This window comes from Maniola jurtina, chromosome 5 (genome assembly GCF_905333055.1).
Source record: "Maniola jurtina chromosome 5, ilManJurt1.1, whole genome shotgun sequence".
In the NCBI taxonomy this organism is placed as follows: domain Eukaryota; kingdom Metazoa; phylum Arthropoda; class Insecta; order Lepidoptera; family Nymphalidae; genus Maniola; species Maniola jurtina.
The window spans coordinates 11,087,840-11,114,435 of NC_060033.1; the positions used below are offsets into that span (position 1 = coordinate 11,087,840).

A 26,596-nucleotide genomic window follows, 5' to 3' on the forward strand; every position below is an offset into this window, starting at 1 on the left:
CGTTTTTATTTCACGTCAATGGATTTATCGCGTAAATTATTTATTATTATCTGTATCTTATATTATGTAATATAAAATGTTATAAAGAAGATTAACAGTAAAAATAAAATAGATGCTCATGTACTTTGGGTAAAACAAAATAAATTGGAATGATTAAAGTTAGAACTTGTCCAGATAAAGCGTTTTCTGCGATAGACTTTTTACTTATTTAGTAGAAGGTTTAGGCTGATTTTGCTTTACACAACTATATAAATTCATAGGTCTAAATGTACCTATTGATATTCTTTTTCGCAGGAAACGTATTGAGGAGATACCAGTACATTAAAAGCTCGTTCACACAGGCTGCGTAAGCGTAGACGTAGCGCGTACCATTGCGTTGTAATGTATGGAACTGTATGAGACATGGCACACCGCTTAGGTAAAGTGGGGTTAAAGCGTTAGGGGTTTACGCGCGTTACTACGCACGTGTCACGCAATTGGTGTGAATCGACCTTCAAACCTGTCATTTGAGACTGTGTACACGCCACACAAATAAGTAACAATAATTATACAACAATATATAACATTGTTACATGTACATTGTAATCAATTGTACACATCGTAATAATAATTACTGACGGGATCATGAATATTGCAATAGTTTTGGCTGTCTAGGCCCACTGCTTTACAAGATATCCTTTTAGACAAAAATAAAGTGCTTAGAACAAAGCAAAAGCTTCCAAAGCATATAGGAATAGTTGAAGTAGCTAAACCTAAGGAATCTACAGAATGCTTTAAATAGCATTCTAATATTGATGTACATTTGTGTAGGTACTTGGACGGAATATAAATTTTTGTAGATGCCTAACGTTTGAGATATATTTCAAAGACTTTTAATATTCCAAAATACATATTCACTCCATTATTTCTTATATTTAGTCCCAATTTCGAGTAAAACGCTGCATCTGAACAAGTGGTAATATTTTCAGGCAGTTAGCGGGTAAAAATGCCCTAACAGGACCTAGTTTTAAAGTTATAGGTAGGTATATTCTGTAATACTTACAAGTTTTGCAAGTTTTCGCTAGGAGCGCAGACATATGGACGAACTCGAGCTTTAAATGATTTTTAGATCTATTTTACTCTAACATAGCATTTTGTTACTCGAACTCTATCCATATTGTCAAGATGTAGGTACAGAGTCAAATTCAGGATGTCTAATGGCTAATGATAAACATTCTGGAATAAATACTAACAGCCGAAATTTAATAATAATAATCCATCTAAAATCTGTAGATTACTCTACGTAAGTATGTTACTCTACTAGGTAACGATGTTATTTGTCAAAAATAGTATAGCATTTTTTGGAAAACAACAATGTTATTCAGTAACTTATCCACAGAATACAGATAGATTGATGATTAACATAGTTTAGACCGTAATAATCTGTCAAATCTGGGTGGGGACGTTAAGTAGATCGTTATTAAAAAATATAAGCATGAATAAATGCTACAAATTATAAGCAAATCTACTGATGGGTACCTGGTAATTTCACATTAATTAGTAACGTTAAAAATTGAAATTAAAATATGTAGGTATGTCATGCTCTTCAAAACAATTGTGATAGGTTATTTATTATGGCGGCTATAATTGAAAGTACCTAAAGAATGGAAAATTACTAAAGAAAGGCTTCTATAAGTAAATATCTACCAAGATAAACACTACGAATGATTAAAATAGAATTTTCAAAAATGTTTTTCAATAAAGCAAAGTAATAAAAAAGTACCTGAGAAAAATACTAATAATGATTTTATCAAGCCTAAAAACACGCTATTTTTGCGAAATTCTCTAGAATCTAGACGGCCACAAGTGGTATTTTAGTAAAAATCAATATCCTGCCACTCGAGTTAAGAAATAATGACATTCTACAGAAAGTTATTAACTAGCTTTGAAATTTTGTTGATGGCTACGAAGTAGATACTGCGCACAAGATGGAAAAACGAGTTTTTGCTTAGAAATACGATGTCCAGGCGCATTGTACTTATACTTGCGCTTATGAATAAATCAACTGAATTAATCAAACATAGTCAAAATTCACCTTAAATTAGTAGTCTATTTCACATTAACTTACACATAAATTTATCGTCTATTCAGTTTCTAAAATGGACATTATTCTGGATTACATTAGCTATTTTGCAAGTAATTTTTATCTTATACAACTTTTGTAAAGCATTCATTGATGCCTGATTCTGACTACAACTAAATTTTAGATTATTCGCATCCTTTTCTTACTAATGTAATACAAAAAGGACAGACACAGTTTGACGGGTTGAATTTAATTTAAAACTGTCAAACTTCGTGTCTTTAGGTGCCTATTGTTTAAATTTGTAGAGTGCACTAAAATGTAGTCTATAAGTTTAATTTTCTGTCCTTTTTTAGCAATACCAAAAAGAAAAAGATGCAGATACTCTAAAAGTTTAGAGAAACACAACAGAATCGACGCCATTTTCCGACTTTTAATTTAAAATATACATTCATAATCATGTTAACTTTTTCCACTGAAATGAACATCAGTGCCTTTCTCATAAAAACCAAATTCAACTAACCGTACCTGTCCACTTAAACCTTAGTTATATCGAGATAATATTTTAGTTGAATTTTTTAATATGGCGTTTGCGAAATACAGTTTTTAATTATTTATTTTTGTTACTTAATAAGTAACTATGGGGTTTTTCTGCTTAAACTTAAAGAGAATACGGAGGTAAGCTGTCAGTTATCACATTTACACAAAAACGTACGAAATTCCAGAACAACCTTTTTTTGTAGCTCACCTTATAGTCTATCAATCACTTTTTGTTTGTTAGTTTGAAAATTCTGGTATTTGGCTTTCACTGTAACTATAGTCTTTTTGTATTTTTGATTTTAATGAAAATCGTATAGACGTACACCCACACCCATACTATATAACAATAAATGATAAAACAAAGGATGTTTCATACTGATTTTTTTTGTCCGTAGTTAATAATTATTATTATTATGCTCTATTTTTTGTCTAGTCCATTTATATTGGTTTCATTCTGTTCAAAGCATTCAATTCGGCGACTGGTCGTCATTTCGACGCATACACCGAAGTGATGTAAGCCAAAAATCAGGCTTTCTGTTCAACAGGTTCTTCAAATTCAAACTCCTTTTCCCAACTTTCGTCGGAATTAGCGCTCGCGTCATCTTTAACCTGGTCTTTATCACCGAAATAATCTTCAACTAAATTGTTACCGCATTCATCCGTTTTCCCTTTAATTGGAGAATTATTTTTGTTTCTCTTGCCTATGCTCTGTTTTTTTTCTGTGGTCTTATTGTTTAGTTTGTCTCTGGCGTCCGTTTCGTCTTTTTTAATGTTATTGTTTGTGACGTCTCGCGCGGGTTTAGTTTTTTTAGAAGCTATCTCTCTCTCGTACTCCTCTAAAAGTAGAGTCTGTTGCTCTTCGGTTAGTTCTACGTCATTCGCGAAATCTTCTGTGGAGATTTGAAAAATTCTACTTTACATTCCCGTTTTACTACAAAATATAACACACACCACTAGCTTTTAATTACTACAAAAAAAATCCCTAGTCATTATTTGATACTTAACACATTTATTCAACTTGAAAAATTTAAAACGAGCGTCCTAAAATATTGTATTATATATTTTTAATCAATATACAGTAGCAAAATATTATTGCTAGCGTACATGCGACACCCGGCTTTGACACAACGTTTCGTTATTCGTAGCGTTAGTATAGTATAGCAACACATATATTCATATTTTAGAAAAAAATCGAATAAAATTGTTAAATTAAAGTAAAAAATGTCTGATTGTAAATTAAAAAATACAGTATATTGGTATTAACATTTAATATTTTTATGGTAATTAAAAAGTAGTGGTGTTTAGTTACTATACGCTAAGAGTTGTTCATTATGCTAGTTAAAAAAAACTAATGATCAATTCCACATATTTATTGAAAATGGGTTTTAACTTTTAATACATTTTGTAACTTTTAAGTATAAAAATAAGACATCCAATTTTTATAAAAGTCTATACTTTTAAAGTTACTTACCATCTTCCCAGGTAACAACATTGTCCTCTGGTTCTGGAGTTTCGTAGATTTTCTCAGTAACAACGTCGGGGACAACTCTTTTGGGACTCCTGAAAAGAAAAGGTTAATTTGGTTTTACACTTTTAAAATAACTTCAGTACCTACCCTGTTGTATCTATTTTAAATTTTTTTTCTTTCTAAATCTTTGAATATATGTTATATTTAGAATTTGATTAGATGGATACATAGAATTTTCCATTTAATCAGTACAATGTAGGTGGTTGGGTGTTGCAAGTGGAGTTGTGAACGGTTCAACTGTAAACAATCTCGACGTCGCGAAATAAGGGCCACTTTTTAGGACAAAATAATATAGTCGTAGAGTTCTGCCGGAGAGATCTACCTATAGACAGTGGCGTGCACAGGGTTTAAAGCCAGGGTAACCATTAACACATGATCAACCCATTTCCGCCCCACTACTGAGTACGGGTCTCCTCTCAGAATGAGAAGGGTTTAGGCCATAGTCTGTTATAACCTGTATGGTTATAACCTGTATGGTTCTTAACCATTAAGGTATGAACTTATTTTCTGGCAGGTCATAATGGAAAATAAGTGTTGATTTATTACAACTAGGTTAGGCAGTACTTTTATACTTCTATAAGCTGAACGCCAGCCTATAGTCATGTTATTTATACTAATATTATAAAGTGGAAACCTTTGTATTTTTGTATTTTTGTATGTTTGTATATATATTATATGGTTGTAATAGGCTCAAAAACCACTGGACCGATTTCAAAATTTCTTTTACCATTACATAGAGGGATTCTTCCGAATCCGTATAGGATATATTTTATCCCGGAAAAAAGAAAAAAAGATTAAAAAATAAATGTCCACCCGTGCGAAGCCGGGGCGGGTCGCTAGTGAATAATAATTAGCTAAAAATGGTGCTTACTGTTGGATGGGCGTCTGCAGCGGCAAATGTGCCAGCACGGGGTCCTCTGTGGGCGTGGCTTCGTCCGCGGGCTGCTTGCGGGACGCTGCGGCCAGCCGGTCTTGCAGCAGCGCCACGCGGAACAGATATCTACAAAGTAAACGTTACTGTGAAAATAACTTGCTTTAAGAAACTCACTTAAGAAATTAATTAAAGTATCGACTATTCTCACAAATTAGTCGATAATTTAATTAATTTCTTAAACTGGACCTTTTCAAGTAAAGATTTTAATATAAATCTGTGAGGATGATACTGCCACTGTCGGAATCAGAATGCCATAAGCCTACGTTGTATTGGTTTACAAATTGCGAAAAAACAAATTAAATTTGAATTTCGCGGGCAAGCCGGTCTCATGCCCCTTAATAATGGTTATCGAAAAACATCGTACGAAAACCTGAGAGTTCTCCATAATGTTCTCAAGGGAGTGTGAAGCCAGTCCGCACTTGACCAGCGTGGTGGACCAACCCCTTCTCATTCTGAGAGACCCGTTCTCAGTAGTGAGCCGGCGATGGGTTGACGATGATGATGAAATTAAAAGAGAAATGTGTGGCCTAGTTTTGAGTACGCATATCAATCAATTGCGATGTTAAGCAACGTTGACCCAGTCAGTAACTGGATGGGAGATCGACTTTGTCCTTTAGCCTTTTCGTTTCTTCCGACCTTACAATGCCTAATTGCAAAGTCAATTAGGCACTGCAAGGTCTAAATCTCCTGAGGATGCTCCGGTGTCTGGGCCAAACGTATGTTGAGTGGTTTGTCTGGTTTAGCGGATTATAGCGAATTAAGCTTTTGGTTCCTTGTATACCATGAACTTTCGCAAAATAACCCCTGCTTCTATACAATCTCTTGTTTATTAGTCGTACCGCGGCATCACTGAGAATTATAGGCCAATTTTTTTTTACCTTTCCCAAAAGTCCTCATTGGACACAGCATCAGGAACAAGCTTGTCATACTGTGCCTTCAGCACTGGGTTGGTCTGCAAGCGCCGGACGGCTGAGGGTGGACTTATAACGGACTCTGAGTTTTCCAGGCTGGAACGCCAGGCTTCGAACTCTGGACTGTACGCCGGGACTATGTATGTGGCATCTACGCGTTGGAGAGCTTCTAGTTCTTTCTGTAAACAATTAAAAAAAATTATAACCTAAGCTGCTGTGAATCCTGGTGGTTTTATAGCCTTAAAATATTTTTTATCCTAATATAATGTGAGATGACACTAATTATGTTTTACACTTTATTTATGTTCCATCATAAGAAGGGAGAAAGTAAAGGAATAAACAGAAGGTTTTAGATTTAGAGTTTTTCATGTTGCCATGTTATCAACTTATCACCAATCTATAAAATCCCAAATTTTATGAAATACCGAAAAGATTCAGGCAGTGTATAAAATATGATTATTTCATGCTTGAAATAGGCATTGTATACATTTCCTAACAGCAATCGTAAATGTTTTAAATTCAGGATGAAAAACGTGTATAATATTCGTATACAAGTTCGATTATATATGTTTGTCTGTCATCTATAATGCATAATGGTCAAACGTGGGCCACAGCGTAATCTAAGCAACCCTACTGCACGCAGTCTTGTCCGTCTTACCCCTAGTGTTTTTGTAAAGCACGAAATCAAAAGTTCGCGAAGGTCCTGAATGGAGCGAACCTGCGATGAGAAGTGGACCGAAGGGGGAGGTGGCGAACTTGCGACCTCCGTAGCGAAACAAAGGGCGAGTAAGTGAAGCTGAATGAAGGGATAACGAAACGAGTCTTATGGCGGAGCTCATTTGAAACATTAGATCTTTAATCACTATCATCATCATTATCATCATGATTCTCAGTTTATTATTTTAATATTTATCCACTAACTGTACTTATGGTATATATTAAAGTTATTACTTTATATGTGGATAGCATGGTGGTGTCCCCTGAAGACAGGATAACTTCCGTGTCATCCTCGTCATCAGGCTCAGGGTTCAACACTGTGCTCACTTGACCTGCAAGGAAATGAAATATTAGCTACTAGTCTGATTAACAAAAGCTGATAGTGAATTTTTAGAAAACTGCAACAGTGGAAAATGTCACATGCTCACAATGTAACCTCACCTCTCAGCTGCGGGGTGATTCGCTAACTCAGTGTCTAACTCTGAATTATAGCCACCAAGCTCATTTGACATTGGTTGTTTCTACATTTGTTCACTAAGTGATATTAAAATGTTGTGTACATCTATTAGGGGTTGTTACTTAGATCCTGATCTATTGTTTTTATATTTAGACACTTTAATAAGGTGTTGACTTTATGTTACATGTTTTGTGTGCAATATAGCAGAAAAGTTTTATAATAATAATAATTAAATGATGCAGAATTTTTTAAGGCTTACCAATAAAGCTGCTGAAACTTTTCTTCATTACATTAGCAGCTGATTCTGGACTGTCCAACTGAAATTAAATATTGTTTATTGTATGTATAGTACATCTTATTTTTAGTGGTTTGAGCGGTGCGTTGATAGATCAGTCAGTCAGTAAGCTTTTTCTTTCATATAAATATAAATGGTAAAGAACCAACCTTCAGTGTCTTTCCAATGACATTAGAAGTGGAACTGAAGACATGGCTGGCCTCGCTCTTGACAGCTGAGCCTATTTCATCCAGATCCTTTTTCACCATTGTGTACACTTCAGCTGACTGAAATATAGGAGCATTTTTAATAAATAAGATGGTTAAACGCGTGTAGGAATTACACGCTAAGATTTCATGCCATTAGATTATTATACTAATAAGATATTTATAGCATATTATATATTATGTAGTCTCCATCTAACTGTAAAAAAAAAATGTTTCTGCAAATAAAAATCTTGTATCTTGTATCCATGACTATTGCCTATGCAAATTTCAGACCACTATTTTACTCCCTTAGGGGATGAATTTTCAAAAAATCTTTTTTTAGCAAATGTCTATGTCATAATAGCTATAAAATCCTGCATGCCAAATTTCAGCACAATCCATCCAGTAGCTTAAGCTGTGTGTTGATAGATCAGTCAGCTTATTCCTTGATGTTTGTTTGTTTTCCAGATATTGTAACATAAACATGGAATTTGAAATGAGTGATCACATGTGTTACAAAACCTGCCAATGTGCCAAATTTCAAAATAGGTCACTTGGGTTGTACAGGTTTCGATGATAAAGGAACGTAATGCCAAGATCTGAACTTGGTTTAGATTTATTTCTAAATGAATTAAGAGGTTTATGTCTCACTTGAAAACAATTGCCTCTATAATCTATAGTATGTTCCATTGATCAGGCTGAGCCGAACTCACTTGGTTACATAACCTAAACTTTAGAATGCAGTGCTGTCAGCTGAATTGCACTTTATCACACTATATAATAGGACAACCAAAAAGATTGTTTATGTAATTTGACATGTTTGTTACATTAAATAAATTCAATAAATTTTGCACGCCATGCTTGGCAGAATATGCGGTTCCACATAATGTTTAAGACCAATGTACTTGTATATTATACCATATTCTAGCAAATAAACACTTCTTATTCTTATTCTTATTCTTATAACCTATACCTTTTCCCACAGCTTTTGGCACACACAATTTGAGATTTGACACTATAGAAGAAGAAAAAATCCTTTCCGATAACATATCGCTTATAGTTATTGGTTCCTAGGCTAGGACCCATTTTCTGCTATTCCTCCTTTCCCACTTTCTTCTACATACCTTTGTCTTAGCGGATGATATCCATGAGTCCCACCAGTTGCCACTAGCCTTGTCCTCCTGGTTAGGGGAGCTGGAGCCATCACTGGGATTTGATTCACACCTTTAAAAAGTATATTTCAATGATAGTTATGAAATTAAATTATTACTTTGTGAGGAGTAAATAGTGAGTTTTCCAAAGTACATAAAATTCACATCTACTGTTAGTTTTAATTTTGATAGAATAATCTGACGATAGGTTTGTACTTTGTAGCAAAGCACTAATAGATTTTCTTATAGTAAGTATAGCATAATAATTCTTATTACCCACATTTATGAAGACTAATGGTTGCCACTACCTGTTCCTGACTTTGTTGCTTTTAGTTAATTGAATGTTTACAAAATTATTAGATTAAAGATAAACATCAGATAGCATCATTTAAATTGAGGCTGCAATGTAAAAGTGAAGTTAACATGTTTGATAAGATAAAAAATAAAAACCATAACACAAGGTACAGGTGAACCAACAAAGAAATTAATTCAAATATAATCTAAGCTATAAAACAAAGAATCTAATCATTGAAATGCTCCCGTTTTATTTATTGCTTCAAAATTAAAGGTCGCTTAATGACATTACCACGCGTATTCTCTTAATGTGATAAGGAATGTATACAAATAAAAGTGGAACAAATTAAAAATTTGGTCCTGTTTGACAAACTATGATACCCAGATAGACTTTAGAAACTCGTAAACACTATCACGTTTCCTTGATACGAGCAGCAGGAAATGAGTAACAAATTAATATCGATTTATTTCAAGGTATTTAGCACGATCAATTCAGGAATTGCGATGTTTATTTATGTAATATTGTGGTGTTTAGACTCTTGTTGATACTTTACTGATGAAGGCTTGGTATAGGTACTTACTTCTCTGCCATCGTGCTGTGTTTTTGTTATTCGTTTAGATGAAAACAATACATGGATTTCTGCATAAAAAGAACTGTTGTAATGTTTTGTTTTTTACACTAAATTTAGAATTAATTTTGACATAGTTTTTCAAGTTTTGTTTGCGTTGACATTTGTGTTACTTTTTTTTCTGTTTTTGTACAGATAAAGTAAAACTAGCTATTCGGTACCACAGATGTTCTATGATATTCTTATTTTATAAAATAAGTTGGAAAATCTCTATTTATTCCTTCATTGAAATTGATAGGTACCATTTAGTGCTATTAAATCATTTGAATGCCGTATTCATTTAAAAACTACATTACTTTCAAAAAGTTTTATGATTTTGTTTACATTCACAGTGGAATGGAACGGTGTCCTAAATTTCAAAATTTCAAAACTTCAAATCAATGGCGGTTAATTTTGAAAACTATTGTTATTTGGCATAGATATGTAATTTGGTAATTATTGTAAACTCTGTCTTTTGTGAGTAGGTAGCTAAGCTAATTTCTAGTTCCATGGTAGATTTCATGGTAGTTAGGTATCATGAAGGTATAGTGGTAGACAGTAACCAGTAACACAGTGTACTTACTATGAATATCTATACAAAAAAAGATCTCAGCTGGGTTTGTGTATTCCAGTCTAGGACATGCGGGACTTCTGATTGGAGTTTGGACTATCTACTAACTTGTTTTATTTAAATTGGGTCAAGCTCTGTAGGCTTGTTTTTTTGTGGGTAGAAAGTTAGGATAAAGCCATTAATTATTATTTTCTATATTATTTTAATTAAGTATAATAAATAGGTACATCGAATAGGCATACTACTTCATGCCTTAAATGTTTGATAGCACCATCTGAGTGTCTGAGTGCATGTTAATTTTTAATTCACTTAAGAAGGTCCTTAGCTTATTTAATTTATCAATGAAATGTTCCCAGTGGAAATCACAATAGGTACCTACGAAACCAAAGAGTGATTATAATAATTACCTGTACAAAATATTAATTTTGCAGAGTTGTATATCTTTCAATCTTCCCGGTGGATTATTCAATAATGTATTAAAGGGAATACTTTTATGTTCCGAGCTTAGCTCGCAAGATATCGGTATTATGATATGTATAGGAGTGGCGTGTTTGTTTAAATCGTACACTGGGCGGAATAGGAACGCATATAAGTACTTATCAAAACAAATATAGGTAGGTACCTACATTAATGAAAAATATCATAATATTTCAAGGCTGTGTGATAGGTTTTGAACGCCTCAATAGCTCAACGAGGAGCGGTTCGAAATACCTCGAGGAGGTTCCGTACTCGGGTGTTTTTTCGACATTTTGTACAATAAATCGAAAACTATTATGCATAAAAATAAACAAAAATCTGTTTTAGAATGTACAGCTGGTAAAGCCCTTTCTTAAGATACCTCACTTGGCATAGTTATCTTATTTTGAAAATTGAAAATACTAATTATTATTTGTTCATGAACACATTTTTTTTGTGATGTAACCACAAATTCACGGTTTTCAGATTTTTCCTATACTTTTGCTATACGACCTACCTTCCTGCCTTTCAATATTCTAGGTCAACGGGAAGTACCTACCGTATAAGTTTACTTGACAGACACGACAGACGGACAGACAGACAGACAACAAAGTGATCCTATAAGGGTTCCGTTTTCCTTTTGAGGTACGCAACCCTAAAAAAATAAAAATAAACTTAGTGACTATTTATTACCTATTAAATAGAACGTCTTCCAAAATACGTAAAACCCACGTCCTCTGTTAGTTTTAAGTTTGGTAAAACTACTTATTGATTTAATTACAAAAAGTAGCTAAATCTAAATGTTAATAACTTCACATTTCACTGTTTTAGCTGCAAGGCTATTGGCAGCGAGTATTATAAATAGGTCTATGTTGGCAGTTCCAGCATATCTACTCCATCATTTCAAAGTCAGCAGTCAGCTTTACCTACATACTTTACCTTTACAATACTTACATTTGTTATGCAAGTTCAAGTTATAAAAATATTAATAAGTCTGGTACCAAACTTGTGTGCATCGTTGTATTAAAATTCAAGCACTCCCACTGTTAGTTTTCTATCAGATTTGGTGTAGCTTTCTTCATGGTATTAATAAGAGCTTGCGAACCATGCCAGCGGTCGTAGGTATATACAGGGTGTTTTTATTAATCCTGGATATGATAGTAGGTAATGGTGTAGGTACCTATTGATATTGGTAAGGTTATAGTGCATAATGAATAGTTTATTGTTAAACTCCTTGTAAACTTTGACAATCTTGAAAATATTGTGATTACTGGCAAAGTGGATGGAAAGAGACCTGAGACGTAGCCCGATCCTTTGATTTGATCAAATCCGCACCACTCCTTGCTTGCTTAGTAGACCTTGCTTTGATAGCAAGGTCTACTAACTTCCAAAGCTTCACGGCAAAGCCTACAACATCTGTGACTTGGAGTTTCAGGTTGAACATGACAATTGTGTCTGTTTAATCTGTAGTAGGTAGGTACCTACCTCGTTAGTGCTCGCATAAGTTTTTCCTACTCAGCGCTAGTGTCTCCGAGGCAGCCTTCTTGTTGAACGATTTAATTCGGGGTAGATATCTCCACCGAATAAGTAGTTGAGTGGATCGTAGTATAGCAATAGGTTTATATAGGGTTAGCTATGCTAGATTGCCTATCTTAGATTAATAAATATCTACTTAATCTAAGTAGATAGCGAGAAATTAGCTTTTGTTATTAGTAGCATCCAGAATAGTCGTTGAAAAAACTGTAAACCGAGCGATAACAACAAAATATTGCAGGTCAAATATTGAGGAATTAATTAGCTACGAGAGCAACCTGTATACAAAAAATCTGAATGGATAATCCTTCGTATAAGCCGTAATAATAATATACCGTGATCGACACGAGTCTTCAAAGTTCATCGCTCAATCAACCCGCCGTCTGACGTCATCCGTCGTGAGGGTGCCCGCCTCGCCGCGAGATGGCGCTTGACGATCCAATCTACCCTCACGTTATGTGTGTGGCTAGTTAAGGTTGATGAACTTGTATTAGTTATAAGTTTTTTTTTTTTCTTTAATCTGGCTTTACTCTGATTAGCCAATGTCAAGTTTGTGCTATTTTCAAGTTATTGAATTTATGCAAGTATGGACTCCGTCTGCGCCGGCGCCCGCCGACATACGCGCGGCGCCCCTTTAGAGCGCTTCCCAGTCAGTTCCACCACCAAAAAACACCAACTAACACAAAAACCAGCCACTCTTAACAAAAAAAACACTCCAAACAAGCACAGCACGCGCGCCAGCAAACGCCATCGCAGACGAAGTCCTAGTTATAAGTTACAAGTATCCATAATATTCACAATATTCAATTTTTAGGGTTCCGTACCTCAAAAGGAAAAACGGAACCCTTATAGGATCACTTTGTTTGTCTGTCTGCCTGTCCGTCCGTCCGTCGTGTCTGTCAAGAAACCTGGTACTTCCCGTTGACCTAGAATCATGAAATTAGGCCGGTAGGTAGGTCGTATAGCACAAGTAAAGGGAAAAATCCGAACACCGTGAATTTTTAGTGACATCATTAAAAAAATTAAAAAGTGTTTTCAAAGTAAGATAACTTACCAAGTGGGTATCATAATATGAAAGGGCTTTACCTGTACATTCTAAAACAGATTTTTATTTATTTTTAAGGACAATAGTTTTTCATTTATCGTGAAAAAGTTCGGAAAAAATACCCACAGTACGGAACCCTCGGTGTGCGAGTCTGACTCGCACTTGGCTGGTTTTTTATGGTGGTAAGGCATATAAATCTATCGAATTGAATCTAGTGATTCTAGGGTGAGGTGACTATAGTGCCTAGTCAGTTTATCTAGATTCTGGAAGATCTGAATCTCTATCAAATAAATTTCTAATCATCTGGTAGTAAATTTTTGGACCTGTAGCATGCCTACTTACTAGTAACTTTGCAAATATATTTATTTCTCTTCTTGCCCTTACTACTAGCCTATACTTACTATTAGCCTAGCTTGTTGATGATAATAATATCACACTATCACACTAATATTATAAAGGAGAAAGTTTGTATGTGTGTGTGTGTGTGTGTGTATGTTTGTTACTCCTTCACGCAAAAACTACTGGACGGATTGGGCTGAAATTTAGAATGGAGATAGATTATACCCTGGATTAGCACATAGGCTACTTTTTATCCCGGAAAATCAAAGAGTTCCCACGGGAATTTTAAAAAACCTACATCCACGCGAAAGAAGTCGCGGGTATCAGCTAGTATTTGATAAAACTAAGTACGAGTAGATAGGTAGGTCACAAAAAAGTTCATTATATAGGTAAAGGTGAAAACATTATGCTATATAAATTAGCTGCAGGCATTTTTATTGTAAATTTTGATAATCGACCAATTTTTCTTTTGATTTTCCGGTTGATTCTAATAATTATTTTAAACAAAGACCACCGTGTTTTAGTTCAAAATTAAAAATATCCTCACAAAATATATATTAGCCCTAGCTCCATAGACTGACTATAAGCCGTCCTAATATTATAACCCGATCAAACTGCCTGTTACTTATGTACCCATTGCATACTGTTTAGCCTTGTAAACATAATATTTCATTTGGTTAATACCTAGAACATAAAATAGGTTAGATAATTGCTTATTGAGAGCAAGGTTAATTTGAAGTAAGTATTATAATTTAAGTGCAGTTCGATTGTTCGTTGCACTCGGCGATGGTTTTATTGATCGGTCGGAAAAATCGTGCTCAGTGGAGTAGAGTCACCATCAAGATTAAAGACTATCAAGGATAGGATGAGTAGGTACTTGAAACTAGGACCAACCAAAGAATCAGATTGTGCTGAGTATTTTGGAGCGCTAGCAAGTTATCAAATAGCTGATGCCTGCGACTTCGTCCGCGTAGATTTAGATTTTAAAAATCCCGTAGGAACTCTTTGAGTTTCCGAGGTAAAAATTACCTATATCAATTTCCAGAATGTATGCTACCTCTGTATCAAATTGTATACCAATCGGTTAAATTGAATCCCGTGGGAACTCTTTGAGTTTCCGAGGTAAAAATTACCTATATCAATTCCCGGAATGTATGCTACCTCTGTATCAAATTTTATACCAATCGGTAAAATTGAATCCCGTGGGAACTCTTTGAGTTTCCGAGGTAAAAATTACCTATGTCAATTCCTGGAATGCATGCTACCTCTGTACCAAATTTTATACCAATCGGTTAAATTTAATCCCGTGGGAACTCTTTGATTTTCCGGGTTAAAAAGTAGCCTATGTCCGTGCCGGGGATGTAAGCTGACACTATCAAATTGCATCAAAATCAGTTATAGTTACCGTTATAATAATCGTTGAGCCCTGAAAAGCTAGCAGACAGACAGACAGACACACTTTCGCATTTATAATATTAAGTAAACCTCGACGTTCTTAGCGCTAGCCCAGAATGCGCTGAGGTCGAATAAGGTTGTGATACTGATGATGATAGTAAAGGTGGGAAAATGATCCAAATAATGTAAATATGGTTACCCTATTAACAGTGGGCGCAGCTTCAACATGGGTAAGCGCATCTCTGTAATGCGAAATTATTTGATTAGCAGATGTTTGCGACTTCTTCCAAAACTATGGCTCATAGGCCGATGCTTACCTACCTACAAGTAAATAAATACATTGTATATTTGTGATGTCATAAGCTTGGTCTCTACTCTCTACGAATAATATGTACACCATCATCATGGTCATCGTCAGGGTTCGATTCCAAGCATGCACCTCTAACTTTATGGAGTTATATTTAAATTGATTTATTTAGTATTATTTTTATTGCTCACACAAACATATACATATACAGAAAACACAGAAAAATTATACATGAGGGTGCAAAGGTGGCTTTACTGCTAAAGCAATCTCTTACAAGCAACTTTATGTGCGTCTTGTGCAATAGTCATGTGCATTTTAAGCAATAATTAAATTTCACAAAACATCTTTAAGAAACGTTAAATTTCTCAAAGGTGAGTGAAGCTTGCCAACACGTACTGGGCCAGCGTGGTAGACTATGGCCTAAATCCTTCTCAATCTGAGAGGAGACCCGTGGTCAGTAGTGAGCCGGCTATGGGTTGATCATGATGACGATGATTACGAAAGCTTTAGAAGATTGGTAAATACTCAAAATGGTAGAGTAACCCTCCAGAGCAGTTAATTTAATTATTATATCCTGTACCCGCAAGCATGTTGCGTAGAGAAGTGGCCGGCCGCTGCGTTGTCCGCTGTCATCGGATGGCAGATGCGCACGCGCATTAATTCGCCGGCGACATTCTTTGCGACCTTAGCGCCACACCGCCACATCTTCTGATCGGACTAGAGTTTTTGTTTATGTTAAGGCCCCGACCCAAAAAGAGGGGTGTTATAAGTTTCACGTGTGTATCTGTACATCTGTGTATCTGTCTGTGGCATCGTAGCTCCTAAACTAATGAACCGATTTTAATTTATTTTTTTGTTTGAAAGGTGGCTTGATCGAGTGTTCTTAGCTATAATCCAAGAAAATCGGTTCAGCCGTTTGAAAGTTATCAGCTCTTTTCTAGTTATTACTGTAACCTTCACTTGTCGGGGGTGTTATAAATACTTTACACCTGTACCTACTAGAGGTTCTCTAAAAAAACGTGTTCATTTTGAATACTTGTACCTTGTATTGTAATTAATACACTTATGAAGTGAATGAATGAGAAATGGGAAATTGAAACTAAAAGTGATGGAAATGTATATAGGTTATTTCTTCTTAAGTTCCTACACTAAAATAGAAGTTTTTCTGGGATGCATTGGGTAAATTGAGAGTGTAACAACCACAGCTCAGACTTGCTTGCGATAATGTTTATGTTTAGAAGAGCAACCGCCGAATTTCTTGCTGGTTCTTCTTCACCATCCACTGTTGGAACCAGCGGTACATCTGACATAGATTTGCAAGAGTACCAGCCACCAGGCAAGACGCGTAGATAAGTGTCATTCTCATGCCATCAGGCTGATGTGCGTACGCGTAATAAATCCTACAACGTCCTTGCCTTCTGCCGGTGAACTTCTTCGTCAAATATTAAATTATATATTAGTAGGTAATTATACTAGTAATTAATATAGGTAACCTACTAATAATAATTAAAACAACTTCTTTATAAGGCAATATCGGGTTTATTAATATAGTCAATTCAGACTGTCCGCGTGGACTACACAAATCCCAAACTCCTATTTTACACCCTTGGAAGTTGAATTTCCAAAAATCCTTTTTAGCAGATGTCTATTAGTAATTAGCTATCTGCATGCCTTTCAACCCGATCCGTAGGTTGAGCCGTTCGTTGAAAGATCGCTCAGTTAGTGTGCAAAAAAGAATTATCAAGTGCCTTGAAAGACCTGTACATTTGTAAATAAGTAGATTCATCTGTTTTAGTGGTACAATCTTCCAGTAGCCCTATGTGCCTATATAGTGTGTGTGCGTATTTATGCAAAAGCGGCGCGCGGTGCCCCTTAATAAGCAAATGATGTCGGATTTAAGGCCCGACGTCGCAATTATTTTGCTATTTGGACACACGAGGCGGTCTTTTCGCTTTACTCGCTTACACGGGCCGGTGATAGCTTATGAAAGTTAAAATCTTACTTTGTTTTATGAGTTCAAAACAAATTCACTGGTAATTTTAAGAAGCCAAGATCTTATTGGAAAATTACATAACCAAACTAATCTAAAAGTATATCTAGCTATTATATTTTAGCCGATTTCCAAAAAAAAAGGTTGTTCTCAATTCGGCTAGTTTTTTTTTGACATATGAGAACCATTGATATTGGATTGATATAATGAATGATTGGAATGATTGGATTGATTGGATCAAGATGAAAACATGTTCAAATGTTCATATGATTGTGTGTGACACGCTTGGGAGTACCTAGCGGCACAGACTAAGTAGGTACATAGATGCGGTATTTACGCACATTTCGGTCAAAGGACACCTACGAGCATACTTCACAACAGTGCGGCCTCTTACCAGGCTATTGAAATCGTTAGTCAAATGAAAAGTTAAATTACATCGGCTTCACGCTACGACTATCATGCTACTCGGTGATTCTCAGATTTGGCGCAAATCGCATTTCAGGTCAAATAAAAAAATAATGAATGAAGTTACAGATGAGAATTGCATTACAAAAGAACTCTTGTATATTCAGCTACGGGTGCCCCAAAATTCAAAATTGTAACTACAAAGGTTACTTCAGAAATAATATTTTTGATATTAAAAACTCACCTCCTTCTGCGGGTAAAACAGGAGTCTCAGGAAAAATCGCTATGATTTTCAAAGAAGACGGTTTTAAACGAGCTCGAGTTTTTCACATATTATTATATACATCCTGAGAAGCAATTAAAATGCATTTTTACACGTACGAATCATTTAATTACGTCATAAAAAAATAACAAATGTTTGGCACAGAAAAAAAGTCATTACCTGCAACTGAGATGGCACCTCCAAAATATCTTTCTAGTATACATATTGCCTTCCGTTCTCCCCTGCCCCGTACTAAGCCATAATCAGTCTATCTAGGCATGTTGCGGAAAGTGGCCGTGCACTTGTAGAAAAAAAAATATTTACGCTTTTGGTGCCAAAACTGGTGTTTGGCACGACTTTTCACTCTTTACCTTCAACATCATTTTAGGACAAATAATTAGTTTTTCTTAATAATTTTATTTTCTTTCATGTACTAATAACAACATAAGTATGTAGTTTGATGTTCATATATATTGCATTTTAAAATACGACGTTAGAAAATTAAAACTGCCAAAATCTCCCTACCGTTACTATCATTACCGTAATTTACCTTCCGTTTTAAAATTGAAGGTAATGATGTTGAATTGAAGGAGGTGATGATTTTTTCAGGAAATATTGTTCTACCAAAATTGTGTAATTTTCTTCATATCCTTTGACATTAAATCACGTGACAAAATATTAATCTTCAGTAATTCTTTAACTAATCAGTTGAATTAGTAGCCCATATTGTTCCAAGCAATTTAGAAATAACTATTCAAAATTATTGCACCTCGTGGTATTTCAATATTAAAAATAACCATCATATATCGATTTTAGAAACTACCATAGTGAAAAGAAATAGTCAAAAACGCGCGAAAAAAATTTAGCGTAGGCTAAAAACACAAAAAACGAAGAACTAAAGAAAGATCTAGAAAAATATGCGAAACGTAAAGAAGAATGATGGAGTCCTATCATTCCTTCTTGGATATTAGGGCTGCAGCAGTTATTTTCTATGTCTCCCTACCTTTGGTTGTTGCTTTGACATGGTTCCACGAGAATTCCACTCTTTTAAGGTCTGCTTCAATGGGCCATGACCAACCAACTCCTAGGAGTTGGTTGGTCGATCAGGTCTTATTTGACCACCAGGCTGTCAGGCAGAAAGGTTTCAATAAACACCGCTTGAGCAGCGTTTTCTTCCTCTCTTCGCAAAATATGCCCATCCATCCATCCATCCATCAGCCTGTATGCGTCCACTGCTGGACATAGGCCTTTCCAAGAGCGCGCCACCAAACACGGTCCTCCGCCTTCCTCATCCACCCGCTCCCCGCCACCTTCTTCAGGTCATCGGTCCAGCGGGCAGGAGGTCGTCCCACACTGCGCTTACCGGTACGCGGTCTCCACTCCAGAACGCGTCTGCCCCATCGGCCGTCGGTTCTGCGACAGACATGACCTGCCCATTGCCACTTCAGCTTGCTAATCCTTTGAGCTATGTCGGTCGCTTTGGTTCTTCTGCCCGGCCATTCGCAATCGCATTCAAAGCTATTTCCTTATTAAATGAGAGTTGCTGGCATTTGTACCACAAGTCCTCATTTCTGATCGTGTTAGGCCAGAAAATGCGGGGAATAACACTGAAACACTTATTGTGGAAAACCTGAATTCTGTGGATTAGCGATATTTCAACTCCTAGGAGTTGGTTGGTCGACCAGGTCTTATTTGACCGCCAGGCTGTCAGGCAGACAGGTTTCAATAAACGCCGCTTGAGCAGCGTTTTCTTCCTCTCTTCGCAAAATATGCCCGGCCAATCGCAATCGCATTCAAAGCTATTTCCTTATTAAATGAGAGTTGCTGGCATTTGTACCACAAGTCCTCATTTCTGATCGTGTTATGCCAGAAAATGCGGGGAATAACACTGAAACACTTATTGTGGAAAACCTGAATTCTGTGGATTAGCGATATAGTTATTTCCACGTTTCACACCTGTATAAGAAGACTGAATTTACAAACGATTCAAACAGAGAGAGCTTTAGCTTTTATAATCCAGTTATCGACATCAGCCTCGGCACCGCCGCTAGGAGAAATGATGCTACTGAGGTTACAGAACTCCTCCACTCGGTTAATTGGTTTGTATTCTAAATAAAACGGTTCTGAAGCAGTAGAACTTATCCTCATCTCCACTGTTTTCTTTGCGGTAATCGGCAGACTACCCTGGACCCTTTCAAGTAAAGATTTTTATATAAACCTGTGAGGATGTTACTGCTATTGTCTCAATTAAAATATCATAAGCCTACGTTGTCGTATTAGTTTACAAATTGCGGAAAAACCAAATTAAATTTGAATTTCGCGGGCAGACCCGTCTCATGCCCCTTAATATATTCAAGTCGATCTGATATGAGAACCAGGTCATCCACATAGTCAAGGTCTTCAAGTTGCCTACTGCTCCATGATATCCCTCTCGGACTATTGGTGACACGACGCATAACTTCGTCGATAAGCAAGATAAATAACAGTGGTGAGGAAGACATCCTTGCTTAACTCTACGGATTATTTTTGACTCCAAGACAACAAAGAGTACAGCGAAAAAAGTTACTTGAAAATTAAAAAAAACATAGAAAAAATAAAAAGAAGTAACCCAATTGAGAAATACTGTTTAAGATAACAAGGGATTTAGAAGAAAATCATCCACAGGAAAAAGAATGTGCTCCTTGTGAACTTACTACTTGGTAGCTCCAAAATAAAAATTAAAGGGGGCCTTATGCCACCATACTTGAAAACGTGCGGTCAAAATTATTTTTGATTTTAATGGACTGTATTAGCGGTTAATTGCCCCATAAAAAACGTAGCATTCGACGAAGGAGAAAAAAGGGGTGTGTCCTCCAGGGAGTGGTTAGGTAAATTTGGACTTACGTGGCTGGAATGGTTCAAAAGTCTGTTCCGAACTGCAGCTTTCTCGTCACCACACTTTCACCATCCCTGGCCAGGGTATATTTGTAAATCGCTGTTGCACTCCGTGTCGTGTTGGGCGTAGACAGTTCGATGAGCGGTATGATAACTTCACAATGGCGGCGCGCACGAGGTATAATTATTGCACGAAAAGTAGTGTCTCACGCCAGCAATGGATTATGTTGCACTGAGGTGTCGGTTTTTGATCGTACATTAGCGTTGCGTTGAGTCCATGAGTGGGAAAGGGAAAGGATATATAGGACAGAGTGAGTAAGGGATACCCACGTCCCTGTTATGCGATTAAATGCACTATGAAGTAGGTGGCGCCATCTATTGAGATTTACCACGCCCCTCAGCATGAAGGCTCGGCTTCATCAAATTATTAAGTATAAAGGATATAAAGTAGCGTTAAACTTATAAATTAAACCCATATTGCAAGGGTGCGTAATATTGCAGATAACTTATGACTAAGTAAAACTACAACTTAAATATAAATTAAAACTACTGAGTTGGCAACGGACAAAGCTTAACTATAGGCCTGTCATAAGTTCCAGACTTAGTTCTAACTTGTGCGACACGAACCACTCCGTCTCGGCCAGGCATCACTTTGGTAAGAATTCCAATTGGCCATTGGAGAGGTGGTGCGTTTTCAACAATAAAGAAAACTACAACTCTTTCCTTAACTGGATGCGAAGTGATTTTGAACCTTATGTGAACTCGCAATGAGTACAAATGCTTAAATTTTAAATATTTCCAGAAGGACTGAATTATAGCGTACAATAATAGAAACCTATTTAATAATAGCGAATATAATCTCGCATTTAGGTAGCCCTTTAGTAGAACTAGCACAAATGTAGCGGTTTTTAGATAAATAATTCGAACTAAAATTCGTTTACTCAAATCAATAAGTGAATTATAATCAAATTCTTGAGAGGTGTTAGTAATTAAACCTTTAACGAAAGCGGGGGAAAACTTTTGAAAAGAAAATTCATCGTCAGGTAAGTATGAATTATCGTGAGGTGAGCGTTTGGTTAGAAGCCATTCTTCTGAAGTTACAGAAATCAATGAAGGACCTTCCAACCTAAGTGCGTATCCTGAGGACTGTGTGGGCATAAGACCTCCAAATACACAGTCAGCAGGATTTTGAACCTCTGCGATATGATAAAAATTCACCTTAAGTGGCGACAAATTCGTATGAATTTCCAAAATGCGGTTAGTTACATAAATATTAAATTTGTGCGGTGACGAGAGTGCCCAGCAGAGGGCGACTTCTGAATCTGAGAATGCGAGAGCTTTCTTTATTTTTACGCGAGAAGATATAAGATGAGTACGCAAAACAATTTCATTTTGGTCGACAATGTGTTGTGGTGGAGAATCATCCCATCCCATATTCAGAAGCCATAACTCTTTTATGAGTAATTTAGCGAATAAAATGACTGGACCTACAAGGCCCAAATCATCATACAGACGTGCGGTAGCTGAGAGGATAGCTCTTTTCATACAAGATGTAGGCGGTTGCGAAACTTTAAAAACAAAATTATCAAATGCGGAAAACCAATGTATATCTAGAAGCTTGAAAGCATGCTCATCTGCAAAAGATATACTTTCAGACTGCGGTATACATTGTATCAGTTCAGAGGGGTTGCTAGTCCGATTGACTAGATCAAATCCTCCAGACTTGAACATCTGGATCGGCTCGTTTGCTATCGCAACCGCTTCCTCAGTGGAAGAAGCAGCGGAAGCAAGGTCACCCATACAGATGTCCCTTTCGAAAATTGCAGCGACAAGAAGCCATCTCTCTCTCTCCTTCTTAGCAACTTCGCGCAGAGTGCAAAGAGCCAAAAAGGGAGAGGAGCGCAATTCGAAAGTGACGCGGTTAAATGTATGTTTACAAGGCGGGTCATCACTATCAAATCTATATAAGATTATTTGATGTTTGCGGTGCGGGGAATTTATTTCGAAATATATGTACATTTGCCTCACATTTTCAAAGAAAGCGATTTTACAAAACCTAACATTGAACAAAGTATTAAGAATCTCAGCGTGCAGGTTACAATATGAACGAAGAGTTCTGAAGAGAGTGGTCGACATAACATCATTAGATATGACAGAGTTATGTGACAATTTAAACCCAGACGCGGTACCTTTCTCAGGGTGAACCTCTGAAATAGAATCCTTTTCCGAACCCTTCTGAATAGCTTCACTGTCTCTTACGCGTAAGTCAGATTTGGAAATTTTAATATCAAGCATCAAATCATTCTCTTCACCTGCGATACAAGTATTGATTGTCTTTGCAGTGGTGTCCTTAGAGAGAATGTCAACAGCGAAACTATCGTCAGAGTTAAGATTAATTGTTGCGGTGTTAATATTTTTACAATCTGGCTGAGCAATGTTCAAGAATCCTATTTCAGGTTCTGCCAAGATCGGAAGGTTTTCTAAATTATTATTTTTATGAAGCGGTTCGCGAGCAAATGCACAAAAAGCAGCGGTATGTGGGAGCTGAGAGACGACTGGTGCGTCACCCAGAATTATATAACCTAGCGTGGTTTCAACGGCGGAAGGCGAATTATCACCACCTGTCAGTTTATTGAATAGTAAGATTTCACAATAGCGATTTACTCCCAATAACACATCAATAGTTCCTGGCTCCGAGAATTCATCGTCTGCGAGAGGTATATTTCGTATTAAAGACTTCATAGCTGCTACGTCTATACGCGCATCGGGCAGCTGTGACGTAATCTGCTCGACCACAAGCGGGCGTATGGAATATTCTTTAGTATCATCAAAACGAGATTTGAATTTAAAGTCGGAAATCCCAAGTATCTTTTGAGAGGTCCCACCGATTCCCTGAACTTCAGAGAAGCGGCTTTGCGTGTGAACAGGTAATGATAATCTCTTGCAGCAAGTCATAGAAATATAATCACTTTGTGAGCCGGGGTCAATGAGACAACGCACAAAGTGAGAGCGATTGTACTTATCTAGTACTTTAATTTTAGCGGTGCCCAATAAGGCGGTTGTAGCGGTGCGGTCGTGATGTTCACGAGATATAGTACATAAAGAAGCGGCAATGTTAGCGGATGAATCATTAGACGATTCTGATACATTAATTTTTGCGGGAGAACTAGCGGACGTATAAGCGGACGTACTAGCGGACGTATAAGCGGACGTACTAGCGGACGTATGCGCAAACGTATGAGCGGGTGAATTACAAGACGTATGAGCGGGTTGATTAGCGGACGTATAAGCGGACGTCGAAGCGGACGTCGGAGCGGACGTCGAAGCTGACGCATGAGCAGGTTGAATTACATTATTTTCAGAGTGATTGTTCGGCACAGTGCGAGACATATCATCCGAATTAGCGGATTGCGACAGTATGCAATTATAAAGGTGCGGGCAGGTATGTGACGTTGGCGCATTGACAACGACACTGCAATTTGATTTACTAGATTTAGCGAAACACAAACTTGAATGGTGACGTTTAAGCGGAAAGCAATTTGAGCAGTTTTTATTGCTGCTACAAGCGGAATATTTATGCGAGGTGCTTAAGCAGTTTGTACAGTATGAATTATTTTTAACAATTTCGTACCTTTGCCTAGGAGTTAATTTCATAAACTCAGTGCACTTGTATAAGTGGTCATGCTTTTCATTTTTACAGATGACACACTTATGATTTTCATGTGAGCTACGAGCGCTTTCCGTATTGACAAAAGACTTAGTAGACTTAGTAGACCTCGTGACAGGTGTAGGTATGTGTTTAGAGCGAGCTTTATTTTGCAACTGTGCATTAACATTGCTCCCTCTAGACAGCACCTTGCTCTGTTCCTTCACAAAATCTATAAGACTTTTATATGTTGGAATTTGTTTTTTACGATTAATAAGCTCAAACATTTTAACGGTATCTTCATCTAATTTAAGCGTAGCCAAATGAAGGAATATAAAATCAGTCAAATCAATTTTTAACTGTTTAAGCGCTTCTACCGATGAATCAAAAGTGTTTATGAAATTATCTAGTGCGGTATCATTATTATTAGCAAGTGGCTTAAATTGCAACACTTGATTTAAATAAGCGGAAGCGAGTGAGCGGGGGTCGTCGTACTTCTGTATTAAGGCATCCCAGATGATATTATAATTTTCAGCTGTTGCTGGCAACCCTGAACAAACTGCGGCAGCCCTATCAGTTAATTTTCCGACTAGGTAAAATACCCTTTCACTATTATTTAAATTCGGGTTATCATGAATCATACTTTTAAACTGCTGATAAAACAAAGGCCATTTTGTTAAATCACCATTAAATGAAATAATATCAATAGGCGGAAGATGTGATTTTAATTTAGGGAACTTTGACAAAGACGCCATGTTAGATTCAGATTCTTTATTGCTGTTAGTCGCTAAAACTTGTTTGACATAACAAAATAATTCCTCGAATGACATCCATGATTGATAATTAATAGGATTTTTAGGATTCAATTTTAACTGTATAGCGTTATATGAATCTAATGTTTGCTCGAATTCCTTTCGTAAAGTGTCTAGGTTAGCTGCTTGACATAAAAGATTAGGTAGTTTACTAGAATCAATTTCTACTTGCAAGGCGGCATCGTAGATTCGTTGCATTCGCGCAAACATCGCATCGCGTTTCGATTCTAAAATTAACATTTGACATTCGTCATGTGTACGCGGTAAATCTGAATCACCCTTTGTAGTCATTTTTAAAACTCAAAGTACCTAAATAAATCGAACACAAGGTAATATGGTATTTAACTATGTTGGTTAAATATGTCAATTAAAAAATATCGATATTATGTAACCAATATAGTTTAGCGGTAAGTATATACTATAAAATGCGTTGGTTATACTGTGAAAACACACAACTCCTATATTTAGGCGAACGGTTAAATTATTGCGTTGCAAACGTAAAAATATTATTTACGGAACGCGTATTTGAGTGCATACAATAATCACAATGCTGGTTGAATACCTACTCTGCGCGCAATGGCTCGTACCTACATTAGTCTATTCATAAAATCGACAGCGGAACTTATGTAGGTACCTTATTTGCGTCTTATAAGTAACGACAACTTAAAATGTTAACTACTACGTACCTATAAGTAGATCTATACGTTTTATTTCCCAGGTTTGCGGAATTATATTATGGTTAAATCTTATACCGAAATAATAAAGGTGTGCGGGTAAATATGAAATTTTATAAAAAATACTTTATTACTTCTAACCTAGAATATCAAACGATAGAATTACGTAGGTATATCGTAGGCCGTACTTATATTCTAATAATTCTGCAATATTACGACACGATGCAACATTAGGTATCCATAAATCGTGAATGCTACTTGAAATAATTCAAACTTATTGACTCGACGTAGGTAGGCGGTACTAAAAATTATATTACTATAATTTGATTAAATTAAAGAGTCGAGTCAATTTTATAATGAAATCGGATGGATAAGCCCATAAATCCGATTAAAAGATTCTGAAATCCGGTTCGAGAATGGACCATAAAATATGGTAGCTCCAAAATAAAAATTAAAGGGGGCCTTATGCCACCATACTTGAAAACGTGCGGTCAAAATTATTTTTGATTTTAATGGACTGTATTAGCGGTTAATTGCCCCATAAAAAACGTAGCATTCGACGAAGGAGAAAAAAGGGGTGTGTCCTCCAGGGAGTGGTTAGGTAAATT

The 26,596-nt window shown here is 36.4% G+C and overlaps 2 protein-coding genes across 2 annotated transcripts; both read right to left on the reverse strand.

Moving 5' to 3' along the window:
* Nucleotides 1–2,725: 2,725 nt before the first annotated feature.
* Nucleotides 2,726–9,823, reverse strand: LOC123865053 (BSD domain-containing protein 1-like). The gene is made up of 9 exons (XM_045905876.1): nt 9,653–9,823; nt 8,751–8,850; nt 7,591–7,707; nt 7,406–7,463; nt 6,924–7,021; nt 5,940–6,151; nt 4,999–5,127; nt 4,071–4,159; nt 2,726–3,489 (listed from the first exon to the last, which is right to left on the reverse strand). The coding sequence occupies exons 1-9, from the start codon at nt 9,661–9,663 to the stop codon at nt 3,125–3,127; spliced, it is 1,179 nt and encodes a 392-aa protein (XP_045761832.1). The 5' UTR covers nt 9,664–9,823; the 3' UTR covers nt 2,726–3,124.
* Nucleotides 9,824–16,559: 6,736 nt separating this feature from the next.
* LOC123865793 lies at nt 16,560–25,605 on the reverse strand. Its single transcript, XM_045907027.1, has 3 exons — nt 24,488–25,605; nt 22,075–24,328; nt 16,560–16,757 (listed from the first exon to the last, which is right to left on the reverse strand). The coding sequence occupies exons 1-3, from the start codon at nt 25,603–25,605 to the stop codon at nt 16,560–16,562; spliced, it is 3,570 nt and encodes a 1,189-aa protein (XP_045762983.1).
* Between the last annotated feature and the right edge of the window lie 991 nt (nt 25,606–26,596).

Excerpts from the sequence above, each read along its gene's own strand:
- LOC123865053 (XM_045905876.1), bottom strand. Across the intron at positions 7,708-8,750 it reads TATCATCCGCTAAGACAAAG|TCAGCTGAAGTGTACACAAT; the intron begins GTATGTAGAAGA and ends CCTATATTTCAG. Across the intron at positions 4,160-4,998 it reads CTGCAGACGCCCATCCAACA|GAGTCCCAAAAGAGTTGTCC; the intron begins GTAAGCACCATT and ends TTTTCTTTTCAG.
- LOC123865793 (XM_045907027.1), bottom strand. The coding sequence starts at position 25,605 with ATGACTACAAAGGGTGATTCAGATTTACCGCGTACACATGACGAATGT. Across the intron at positions 24,329-24,487 it reads AAATTAACTCCTAGGCAAAG|TGTCGTTGTCAATGCGCCAA; the intron begins GTACGAAATTGT and ends ATCAAATTGCAG. Across the intron at positions 16,758-22,074 it reads CGAATTTGTCGCCACTTAAG|AAGTTCACCGGCAGAAGGCA; the intron begins GTGAATTTTTAT and ends TATTTGACGAAG.